Source organism: Corapipo altera, unplaced genomic scaffold (assembly GCF_003945725.1).
Source record: "Corapipo altera isolate COAL_440 unplaced genomic scaffold, ASM394572v1 45, whole genome shotgun sequence".
Classification (NCBI taxonomy): Eukaryota; Metazoa; Chordata; class Aves; order Passeriformes; family Pipridae; genus Corapipo; species Corapipo altera.
The window spans coordinates 22,280,684-22,293,655 of record NW_020884877.1 but is presented as its reverse complement, the minus strand read 5'-3'; the positions used below and the strand labels follow the sequence as shown (position 1 = coordinate 22,293,655).

The 12,972-nt window shown below is 39.1% G+C and overlaps 1 protein-coding gene across 3 annotated transcripts in view; it reads right to left on the bottom strand.

Annotated features, from left to right (window-relative positions):
* Positions 1-12,972, bottom strand: part of EPB41L5 (erythrocyte membrane protein band 4.1 like 5) — a 57,116-nt gene that overhangs the window by 31,729 nt on the left and 12,415 nt on the right. For all 3 annotated transcript variants that reach the window (XM_027636532.1, XM_027636531.1, XM_027636533.1), the window contains 8 exons: positions 8,575-8,617; positions 7,386-7,464; positions 4,869-4,913; positions 4,524-4,576; positions 1,800-1,920; positions 1,304-1,391; positions 622-710; positions 376-445 (listed from right to left, as the gene is read on the bottom strand). In XM_027636532.1, the coding sequence (XP_027492333.1) occupies positions 376-445; positions 622-710; positions 1,304-1,391; positions 1,800-1,920; positions 4,524-4,576; positions 4,869-4,913; positions 7,386-7,464; positions 8,575-8,617 (588 nt within the window). The remainder of the gene's footprint in view (positions 1-375; positions 446-621; positions 711-1,303; positions 1,392-1,799; positions 1,921-4,523; positions 4,577-4,868; positions 4,914-7,385; positions 7,465-8,574; positions 8,618-12,972) is intronic.

Genomic DNA, 12,972 nt, shown 5'->3' with positions numbered 1-12,972 from the left:
CATTTTTTTATTGTCTCCGCTCTATGCAATTTCTTTCCCATGGGAACAATTCTGGAACCTGCTTAAGGAATTAATTCCACTAAATGTGGTACATGGCCTTTTTCTAAAATTTTTTGTGCAATGCACACTCTTTCCAAAGTATCTGGTCTAGTTTCACAAGGCATTCCACTTTGAAAAACAGGTGAGAAAAAAAGTAATTAAGTCCATTTACTTTTTACTTAAGTCCCTTCATTTCCCGCCTCCCCCACCAAGTCACATTAAAAGATCTCGCAGGCATCCACGTTAATTCTCAGAAATGAAATATAGAGATCAGGAGTATGTAAACTAGTGCTGTATAACCAAGACTGAGATACAACTAAACAGATATATATCCACCTGTTCATCATCTTCAACAACAACCAGAGTGAGTTTGTTTTTCTTGAAGTCAAGCCTTGTTATCTTTGGCCTGCAAGATGAACAGAAAGTGCAGGTTATGTCTAACTCTCTCAGGAACTCACTGAGAAGGTACCTAATATTCACAGTGCTCTCATATCCCAAACATAAATTTTTCTTCTGTTATTGCAAAAAATCACAAAAGAGTAAAAATCTAAAATACATTTTAACATACATCAGAGAGCTTACCAGAAAAACAAACCAATCTTTGTATCTCCTTCAAAGACAAGAACTCCTGTAGGTGTCAGTCCCAGGCTGTAATCATTGCCGTCTCTTGCCTAATTGCCAGAAAATACAGATTATATTCATTTTAGTGTTTGACCCTTTATCCAATTTACTCCAGTGGATCATGTAGTTTATTTGCCCAGTGTTACAATTAAACACATATCTGCTAATAAAACTGCATTGAATTTCTCCTGTTTACAACTCTTCGATAAGGATGACTAAAGTGGAAAATTAAAGTTTCTTGATTTGTCTGTGTAATAAGGACCTCCTTATGCAATTCATTGCACTTCCTTCTCCACAGGAGATCTATTTTTACTTGTAGTTCTTCAACTGGTAGCTGACTGGACCCCAGCCAATTTTAATTACTAGGATTTTTCACAAAACTCTTAGTTAAATACAAACTGTAGCACATACTGCCACACCAATCACATATTTAACACAGTGCAGATATGCCTGGACTAGAGATACCCTCTAGAAATGTATACCAAAGAGTGTAATGTTGACACAAAGCCAGATCACTTGTTGCAGAGATTGCATGAGTACAATATTCCTTTTTTTCCCCCCGTCAAAGTAAAACCCATGTTGAAATGCAGCATGAAGCCAACGTTATCATTTCCAAAGGTCACCACGCTGTGGCTAAACATACCTTGACTATGTGCATGTCTACACCATACATTTCCAGCCACTTAGCTTTGTTTAAGTAGTTAGTCTCAGCCTGCGCTGGTGTTTGTCCCCTGAAATAAAATTTTTGCTGTTAGGAAGGTGCCTGAAAAAGCCAGAAAGGAAAAACCGGTATATGAGAAAAGAGGAAAAGAACTTTGCAAAAGTTTGTGAAAAACCCAAACACTGCTGACACTTGTGTGCTGTCATGAACACCAAGGTCACTTCTGTAAGTTTTAATCTGGAACCACGGCTGCAAAATTTCCTGCATTTCAAGGTTTTGTACCTCATCATTTTACTCAGACCTTTGAAAAGCTTCATTTTTCACATTCTATCCACTTACAAAATATGACAGTACCATATTAAAATTATATTTCTGAACAAAACCACATAAGAAAAGTCAGCAGCATCTTTTTAATACATTCTTTTCACAGAAAAATCAGTGCAAACAGCTGGGTATCATTCACTGGAAGATCTAGTACCTGCATTCCTTCCACTTCTCAAAAACAGCTAGTTCCATCTCTTCAGTCTGAGTGGGAACAAACCTGAACTCAGACACCAGTTCAGGGACATGTTCAGCAGGATCATAGTCTCCAAGTTCAGCTACAAAAGAACAGCATGGTTAAACACTGCTCCCAACAGACACAGTGGATATTTCCGCATACAGTGGAACTTCTCTAGTTAATTTAAAATACTAAATTTCTTCTTGCATTCCTCCTTCTCCTCCAGTTCTCCTTATTTTTGAAGTGTCACCTTCTTTGACAGGGAAATTATGGACACTGAACAAATGGCTGTGTGGTCTGCACAAAAGTTTTGTGTTAATTTTTACTAAGTGCTATTGACATATTCCTTAACAAGCTTCCTATAAAGAAAATTTATCACCATCCTTGAAACTCATCTTTAGTTGACTAAAGCTGCAATGGAATTTTGCCTTAAATTATTAAAACAACAAATCTCTTGAGATTTATAAAATGCAAAACCAGTTCTGACAGTTTTCATAAAACTATCTGTCCATTCTAAAGATCAGTTTCTGGTTTTATGATTCAATATCCCCCTGTCCTGCTAAAATTACTCTGTGTCAGGGCACAGTCATGCAGCTGTTATTTGTCGCTCTCCTTTTCATCTCAGAACATAATAAATGTCCTACAGGGTCAGTCACATGGTTCATCTCAGAGGGGCAGTGAGAGATGCTATTTACAGAGTATATTGGAACATACTAGTCAATGGGTGTGCCACATCAAAAGCACAACCTCCATTTTCCACAGATGTGGAAAGTCCAGCTTTTAAAGACAGATATGTGCCTAAATGCTGAAACTCACAGTTGGACCCCCATAAAAAAAGTCTTGATTTTCAGAGTCACTAAGCACTTGCTCCTCCCACTGATTTCAAGTTGCTTCTTAATGTTCAGCTCATATCCAAAAAATTAGGAATAATTCTGTAATTTGAACCTTGGGAGTCTGATCCAGGCCAATAACTGCTCTCTCTGAAAAAAGGAACTACAGATGCCCGTGTAGGAAAAAACCCAGACATCTTAGTGAAGACCTGGAGAAGTCAAATAAGTGCACACAGGATTCCATAGGTACAGAAGTGACAAATGATCTAAAAACCTGTTTCTTGGATTTCTGAACACTGCAAGCATAATAATAGTCTTTTCACCCCCTCCTTTTTTTTTTTTTTTAATGCTGACTGAGGAAGCCTGTAGTTCTATAATAATTTACTCCCACTAAAATGCCTGCTTCTCTTGAAAGGAATGCTGTCAAAGCCAGCTTAGGTTCCAGCTGATTTAAATAAAAGTACACAGCTGTCAGACAGTAAGATTAAAGCCCTGCTACGGACCTCATTGTGGAGAGAGGAAAGAAAAGACCAGCAAAAAAAGCAACAGACATATGGCCTAATTAGATCACTTTGTTTTTCCTAAAACTTCTTCACTGAACCTGTATCTTCAGGCTCTAACAATGCTAATATTTTTAACTATGGAATGTATTCTAACTGTTTTTCTAAAAGGCAGGTAGCTTCACAGTTTAGTCCCAGCCCTCTATACCTAAACATGATTAGGGCCATTAGGAGTTCCTGCCTGAAAAAAAAAAAAGTGTTTTGGAAAATATTTGTAACAGAAAGAATTTCAGTGATTTAGTTCTGTTACCTAACTCCTGCAGAGTAAGTACAACAGTGCATTGATTTACAAGATGAATGTGGTGTAGAGAATTTGTGCAGCACAAACACATGGCACATCTCCAAATTGCCTTTTCATCAGACAGGACTGTACGTCAGCTTTACAGCAGAGGTTCCAGGATTTTTTGCAGACTCTAACTGGGTTGAGTAAGGCCATATATCTATATCCTCCAATAAGGACCCAAAAGCCTACTCTAGCAGACACTTGTAAAACTTCAAGGTTCTTTCTTCTGTGAGCTTTCCTGCTTGAAACCACAGTAAACTTCATATTCGTTAAAATCACACCCTCATCCAAACAACAGAAGACACTGGCCAGGAAGATCAGTGATGTAAAAGCAACTTAGGGTCAGACACAGCTCTCAGCAAAGCCATGGATGCTGGATTCTCAGCTAGAATCAAAAGTTAAAGACAGCTCATTGATAAAGTCTCAGCTGGCTTGAGCGTGGTGCAGTACAGCTGAGAAAAAAGACAGTATGTCACGTCTTGTGGCTGAACAAGGACCTGAAATATCAACGAGCACAGTTCAACCGTGAATGCTCAAGTATGAGCATGAGACACGTGGCACTAAGATGTTCCTACAAATAAGCTGAAGTCAAAATCTGATATTTTATATACAGGACTTTTCAGCTGAGTGCAGAACAAAACCAATTTTGTACCTCATTTGGACAACAAAAAATACAACAAAAAAATCATACGATGAAATAAAAGTGAGCTGTGTTACTACATCAAAGCAATTCAGGAAGACTGTAGACCTCATAACTCATGTGAAAGTGGACAGGTTTGCACATAAGCACTCGAGAAAACAAGTTTAGGGCAAAGCTGTTTATTATCTGAACCTCCTTGTTCTGTTTCAGAGAAAATAAGTAATTTTCTGCATATGCTCTCAGCACAGCGACAATCAAAAAGAGCTGCGTTTCACACTGGATCACTATTGTCTGGGCAGAATCTATTTTCTGTATATAACAAGGACAGATTAAAAGAGTTAATAAGAGCTGCTCATGAAACTTCATCCTTCCCCTCTTGTACCTACTCACCTTGCATGTTATAAGCTGCCAACTGGACGGCTGTGTCAAAAGGACATTCCAATCTGCCGTAAGAAAAATGCATTGTTAAAGCCTGAACTGACACTATTTAGCAGACAACTTATATAACTGACAGTAATGTCTGCGATAAGAAAATGAAAAAGAATTAGTAGATTTTCAACAAATTAACAGGAGACAAGCATTACATTATTTAAGCATTCCTCTGCTGATATTCATGCATAGAAAAGTAGTATTTTAGAGAAAAAATAACATTACTAAGAAAAACTTACTAATTATCAAATAAAAGTTTAATAAATTCCATGCTAGACACACTGTATTGTTTAAAAGGCTGCTTACTTTCCACTAAGAATGTCCAGTTTCAGCTGCAGAACAAATAAATACCTGCAGGATTAAATAAGAAATAAGTCATTGACTAATAGTTCTAATATGTCACTCAGCCAACAGGAGTAAGTTAGAGTTTGACAAATAAAAATGTTTTCTACTCTTTACATGGGTTTTCAAGACTAAAGAAACTGTACTATGACCTTTCAAGGCTCATCAGTTGGGTTTGTGTGTTTTGCATGGATTTCATATGAAGGAAACCCAAAATGAGAAGTTGTCAAAAGTTGAACTACAGTGTTGCATCAAAAAAGAAACAGGATACCCAAGTAAATATTATTTTCTTTCTCTTTTGTCCTACTTGGGCAAAACCAGACTTGCATCTTCCGCATTTCCTTCATTATTCATAGACATACCAATCTCATAAGAGAATGGTTATTTTAAAGTCTCGCAAAAATAAATGCTTCTAATAGGGATTGCTTAGTTAAAATCTAACCCAAAAAGCTGACTGCAAAGTGAGGAAAAAATAAAGAGTAGGCTGTAGCCTTTCCAACTTTTTACTGTTTAGAGCCAGTTTTCTTTCATTGCCTTGCTTATTCTGTACTCTTCTCACTTAAAAATTGGGCGAATATTGAATACAAATCCCTTTGGTGTGCAACACCAATTCTTCCAATCCAATACCCACAAAGAGCAGCTCCTTTGCTCCATTATAGTACCCAGCCTTCCTCTGACAAGAGAAGAACTGTCATCAAGGATAAAGCACTGGCATCTGTGACAGTATCCACTTTGAATTCTAGCAGAGATGCCCAGAAGCCTTACACAACACCAAAGACAATGCTTCTGCTTCAACGTGTGCCTGTGTCTCCTCATGCTTACACACACAGACACAAAACAGATGCAGGTGTTTTTCCTACAGGTCTCACAGAAATTCACAAATACTTTGCCAAATCATTTATTATCCAAAGCCTTTCGAACACTAGCCCCTACATGTTTGGTCCTGACCCTAGATATGGAAAGAATGAGCACAGTGTACAGTGGGTGTGACCAGTATGTGCTTATCAGCCACATAACACTTGCGAACAATTCAAGCACTTCCCATGCTGTGTTACATGACCTCTGACTGGCGGCATCTGAAGGGAAGCTGCCACAGAACATGAGCAAGCTGCACCTTGGAAGCTGAAAACTGGCTCCAGTGGGTGTCCTGCTGCACAAGGGTGGAACCCTCAGGAAGGCCCCAGTGACACCGATACCCCATAGCAAAGCTCTGCTTCCCACTGCTTCTGCTTCTTTAAGGTGTCAAACTGTCTCAAGACAGAAGGAAGACTTGCTCTCCTGTTCTGGGGGGATTAGCTAAGCAGGCAGACAGGGTTTAAAAGCCCTCAGGTTTCAGGTCTGCCCTGGTAAAACCTGTATAGCAAAGTCTGACTGGCAGAACTCAGTCAAAGGTGAATGAAAATATTTCATAGCGGTAGATACAGATGTCGGTCCAAATTTTGCTTACAGTTACTGTTTTTAAAGAGAGCTAAATGTTTATTCATTAACATGAATGGGGAAGTAAAACATTCTTCTCAGATCGGCAGGAAAGCATTAAAAAGCAGCAGTTATCACATTATGTTACCACATGTAAATATGAAGTTGCAAAGGGTACATATCGCTGTAAGGGGTAATGCTACTATAATCTCCCTGGTAGCACTCCCAGGGATTTGGCTAAAGTGCAGATCCAAGATCCACACAGACATATACCTGAACAACAAACAAATACACTTCATGCCCTTACAAATGGCTTAGGGTACTAAATGTCCACAGCTATCACAAAAACATAACTTAAGGGATCAGCAGCAGTGGCAATAATACAAGGAAACATCACCTTTTATAACAGATACTGCAGACAGTTTGTTGTATTCTCTTTCGAAATACCCCAAGTATGTCTCAGTCCAACAATACTATGAATGGATCTGTAAAATGCTTTAATCAAGAGAAACTGCTGCTCACCTGATACTACAATCCTACACATACAGTACTGTCAACTCACTTGTCAACATGGCAGTAAAACACTATTTTCCCTTTCCATAAACTCTACAAAGACCACACAAGCAATGAAATGCTCACTGAACTTCACTTTTGCCGAAGAGAAGCTCTAACTTGCAATTCAATGCTTTTCTGCCTAGAGACAGGATGACTGAATGCAGTTGAAACTAAATACAGCTTAAGAAGAATGAAGACAGAGCAGTAATGTCTGTTCTCTTCAGTAAAAACCTCTGTCCATTGTGTATAAGCTACTCAGATCAGTTGCCAGAATTGTATAATGAAAAACAGTGCATTAAGTAATATATAAATATTTAGTGCTCTTTGTGTCACAGCTCATTCATTTCAAGATAGGTACATTACAAAAAGAGGGCAGCATTTACAAAAAGCCAAGTTAGCAAGCAGCTCTAAGGAATTCTCTGAAACATCATACAACTGTTTCAATAAGTACCACAAAGCATTTTCCTGGCCTTATTTGGGTACCTCTCTCTCACATAAAATCCCTCTTACCTTGTTAGCTCTTCACGTAGATTATTGGGCTCTGATGAGTAAAACTTTACACGAAAATGCAGACAATACGGCGGGCCAACTGCGAAGCAGAATTCATTCAAGACAGCAGTAACAGTTACTGGATGAGACATGTCTTTATTACACAGAATCACATCACAAAACCTGACTGAAATTGGTTGGCTATGTCCTACCACAAAGTCTTAAGGCAGGAATTCCTGTGTGACAGGGAAATCCATGAAGAACGTCAGGGTGAAAGGACACAAATATGCACATGAAATAGTTTTAAAAGTTACAAGCCAACCCAACAGTCGTATCACATTAACTTAACCTGCCACGAGCACATGAATCTAGGTTAATCCCTATATTTAAGGACTATCCATCACCAAGAAAGCTGTGCATCTTGGCTCTGCAGTTGACTAAACCCTCAGGTACGCTGTTAGTTTCTGCAACACCTTCCCAGGGCTCTGGAAAATACTCACTGCTGACATCTCAGGCCCTTCTATTCCACAAAAGTTTAGACATATTTTATAGGGACTTAGGAGATCCTTCTACTGAAGAATCATCTTTTCTGGAAAGCAAAGAGTTAATTCAGCAAAAGGATGGATTAACAGTTATTTAAAAATGTGCAGCGCTCTGCTGATTCTTGCATTTGACAGGAGGAATTTCTCTCAGTGCTTCCAAAACCTCTGTTGTATTAACACAGCACCACAAGTCCCTGAAGACTTCCCACAGTGCAGAGCAAGGAAACTGCTGAACAACAATCAGGCGATGCCACAGCTTACCCAAGCCACACCACTGAAACAACCGGGCCACGCTAAAGGCTTGTGCAGCAGGTCAGTACTTGGTGGACTGAACACAGATTTGGGCATTCAGGATTGCCCCAAGGGATGGAGGCTCCAAGACACATTTTCCTACAGTCAGGATAACAATCTCTAACACTAAAACATCTTCAGCTGTCTTGACTCCACTTTACCTATAATTAATGAGCCTATAACATGTTCAATTAAGAACATTAGAATAAAGTAATATGAGCTACAGAGGGAAGAGGTTAATAAACAATCAGTAGCACCATGTGGGGCTTTTGTCACTGGGTCTCATCACCCCTCACAGGACACTGCCCCCACCACCCATTCCAACTCTGTGCTTCCTGTATGTCAAGACCCCAAGAGAAAATGGAAAGGACACTTACTTTTAACTTGCTTTTTAATGCTTTTTGTGTTGTCCAGCCAATGCTGAAAAATAAATTAATTTCACTGAATTATCAATAAAGAATTCTCCCAGAAAGAACAAAAAAGGAAAAAAACCCCTATTTGTTAGTGAAGACCATCTTGGAATAACAAGTAGTTTGTTAAAACAATCTAATCCAAATCTTTCACAATTCACAGCTCTCTCTGTGCTCACTGAAGATTCTTTCGCTCAAAGTTTGTAATACAAAATGTCAGTTTTGAACAACATCCTGTAGTACCTTATTTAAAGCCAGTCCTCAAGAATGTGTTTTCTACTTAAAAGAAAACCATTCTAACAAACCACTTCACTAAAATTTTCATCCTGTCCAAACAAACACTTAATTCACACGTTAGTAGGTCAGCCAGTGACAATGTGCAAGAGAGGCATAAATCATAGCTGGAGACTCTGGCACTCAGTTGTGTGTGATGTTTACTTGAGGCAGGAAGGGGAGAGACAAAATAAATATTGTTGGCTTCCAGGCATTTTCTTTAGATGACTCAAGTGCAGTAAAAGCAAAGCCATCTATGTCCCAACATTAGGCTCAGCTCTACCTAATTCTCAAAAATCTATTCACAGGTGACATTTTAGCAACTATCACGAGCGGACAGAAGTTACTGCCTCACCTACTAATGCTAATTATAAGCTACACATGAAGCCAAAATAATGGCCTCACTTCTACTGTGTACAACAGCATGAGAAAAAGAAGCTATAGATGGCAGATTGAGAGAAACACCTACACATATACACTCTGCTTCCCAAAATAATTGTATATTATCACAGTGCTGGATGGTTTAGCCCAGAAGTTAAAGCTGGAAATCTAACACACGGCTAGTGGGAGAGATCTTCCCAATGCTGTGCATGGCCAACAGCTCCCTCCTCCAAAGGAGGTGACTCAGTTAAACAGGAAACACGGCACCCTAATTCAACATAATTGCATTGACTCAAGAGCCAGAGCAAACTGCCTAACACACCATGTCCTGCACGGTTCACCATGCCCAGGGAACACCACCTCATCTGATCAATCCCAAATGTCACCTTGCAACTAATACAGATAAATTATATACTTAGCAACACTCCTTTTTTTAAATTATGTGCCATGAAGTTCACAGAGGGCCCCATAGAGGACAGAAAAGCAACAGTAGTATGAAAAAGAACCGGTATTTTCAGGTTGCAATGCCAAGTGCAAACACATTCCTGTCTTCAGAACAGCCCTGCCTTCTGCAGAGAGTGTGTGAAGTCAGCCTGTAATACAGCCGGGATGTGCAGTGATTGCTCTATTAGCTGCAGATCAGAACAACTGAACCATCTGCTGCTGCTGTGCACACAGTTGAAAATGCTCTCATTACCTATTAAAACAAAGTGGCTACAGAAAGTTATCTGAAATGTATCTAATAAATTTTTAAAATAAAGCAGGAAGCTAAAGGAAGAATGAAGTAAATATTTACGTCTATTTTGCTTACACTACCAGGGAAATGAAGTCGATATTTCTCTCTTTCAGAAAATCATAATCTTTTTTCCTATTCCATAAACTCTCTGTAAGAGACAGCCTGCTTACTGCTTCCTCCACCACAAAAATATACAAACTACCAACTCGGAGGCTTGCAGGTGATTTAGATGCAGGAATGACAAAGAGAGTCCTTTCTAGGCTCCAGGACAGGCTGTGCCCGCCTGTTTCATCTCCCTCCCGTTTTCTCTCATCTCCTCCACATTCCATGGGAAGGCAACCAAGAGGCCCACGACAGGCACCGACAGCACTTCATTCTGCTCAGCTCCTACCACTGCTGCTCACAGGAGCTCTGTCTGAATGGTGAGGATGTGCATGGGAGAAGGGAAACAGAACTGATTTAAAATGGGGGTGGGGGCGAAACAAAAAAAAACCCCAAACCACCAAACCAACACAAAAATGAACAGACACAGACGTCAAGAAATTTGAGATTTATTCTAAGTGATTAAAATGGAATTCAAGTGGACCTGGCAAAAAAGTTTACTCTTGATGAGAGTTTGCTCAGCACAGCCTACTGCTGAAATCCAGAGATAAAGTTTGCTAAACAGAAGGCAATACAAACAACAGACTGCACAGGGTACTGGAAGTCCTTACTAAAATAGTTTGCTGCTGCAGAAATTGAAAAAAAAAAACCACATTAAAAAAAAATATCAAAATTTCAACCCAGCAAGGGTTTTCAAAAAGTTTGTGTAAATGAGGTTTGTTTAATAAGACAGTGAGGCTAAAACTGGTCCCATAATTTATGGAATTAATGGGTTCATACTTAGTGCAATGCTATGCAAATAATTTTCAGCATTAAGCACTACATCAAATAAAACTGCAAGAGTAACAAACCAATGTGTTGTAGAATTCCATTAGGAAAAGCAAGTACCTCATGCTTGCAACCTGTAGGTTTGCATTAGAAATTTGCTTGAATGTTCAGTGCCTCTTAAGCACTAGAACATCTCTCAAGTATTGCTGGAGGAAAAGTCCAATAGACCAACAAGTTACCAGGAATCTTCATCTTTTGCATCACAGGACATGCTGCACTGTTCACTGTAACTCAAATTAACCTGTTCCCTTGGCTGCCAGACCAAGTCTGATATATGGTGGATAACCTTGCAAACAGCTCTTTTTGCCATCTCCTGCCTATTACTTGGAAGAGGGAATCCATTCCTAACCATCAGACTACAAAGAATACAGAAATCACAAGAAAACAACAACTCTTTCATTCAATTCAACTGTTTCAAGAACTTCTTTAAAAAAGCTATTATTTGAATATTAAAATCCAAAAAGTCAGGAAGAGTTTATACTGTGCTCCCCCCAAGCCCCAGTGCATCATAAACTCAAACTAGTGACCACTTCAGTAGCAGAAAAGAAAAAACCCAACAATCTGTTAGTGTTCAAAATGGATCTACTGAAAACTCATTTGTAGTCAAAACAAGTGGGAAATTTCTCAAATTTTTGTTTAACTACATGTTGCTAGTTTATGCCAGCAAGTGTAACTACTAGTTCAGTAATATACTTAGATTTAAATGGGGTAGCAGAAAGACTAACTCCTTCAGAGCTAGTGGACAATTCTGTCCACAGTAAGGACTTGATTCTTACACTGTTTATTTAACAGGTCTCCTGAATAATCTTTGACAAGTCACTTGATTAGTCTCTGTCTTTGTTTCCAGCTGCAGACTGGGTTTCTGCTAGAACTCGCCAGCTCCTCTTAGCAGGAATGGCTGCTATCGCAACAGTTCTTCATTTCTCAAAGCAATTAATTATCTCTGGCTGTTGCATTCAGCTTTTCTGGCAAAATCCAGTCTTTTCTGCTTCGTTATACACAGTACATCATTAAGGTCCAGTTTAAACAGATTGTTATCTCTACTCTGCTGCTTTTCAGTCACAGATAGTTAAAAAAAGGAAGCAAACCAAGCTCGAAATCCCCTGTACCTGGTAGACTGTGCAGTATCAAATACTCAATCAAGTGCTGTCAGGACTGGAAGTAACAATTTGCTGGACAAAAGCAAGCCAACAGCCACTGCTGAGGCAGAAAAGATTAACTCTTATTTCCCCATTTCAAGATGCAATGGCCTTATTTGCTAACATCAGCAGGAGAAAAACATTTATCATACAGATAGTTTCACCAGTTAAAGCTAACCCACTCTATGAGATCCTAGACACGTGGAAATACTTCAGAAGTCAGGATACCTAAAACATATGGGTACAAAAAGATAAATGCAATGGAGTCACTCACTATCAATACCCAACATCCTGGACTGCGCAGGCTTAACATGATTTTTATAAATATAAAATGGTGTGCAATGAGCTGTTTTCTCATTTCTATTGGTATGCATGGTTCTGAATGCCATCCCTCCACTACTGTAGTGGTCTTTTCCTCCTAAGTGTTGAATGTCTCTGTTCTGCAAGAGGTTTAAGACCAGTTTTCACTACTGGGAACTGCAGCCCAGCAACAGCTAATCCCACTAGCCATGAAGTTTGCTTCAGATCTTGATCACCAGTGATCTTCTCTAAAGAGAATGTTCTCTACAATTACAAGCTAAATATAAAATCTGATCGCTTCTTTGAAAAGAAGCCACCAGGTTATAAATGTGTTTTGGGGCAGTGTACTGTGTCCAAAGCTTCTTTCAAAGATTTAAGCTTGTGGAGTTTTCTGCCATTGTACAAAGCTGTAACACTTATAAGATCACCTTCAAATTGTTTTGGACACGGACCTTCACATAAGCAAAGGAATATAAGTCACTACGTCCATTTTCCATGCTGACCTTGAACAATTCAGATGTTTGGCTCAGCAGAAACTGCCTGTGCTTCCCCTTTGCCAACCTAATCATGAAATAATTCTGAAGTGTCTTTGAAAAACAGAAGATG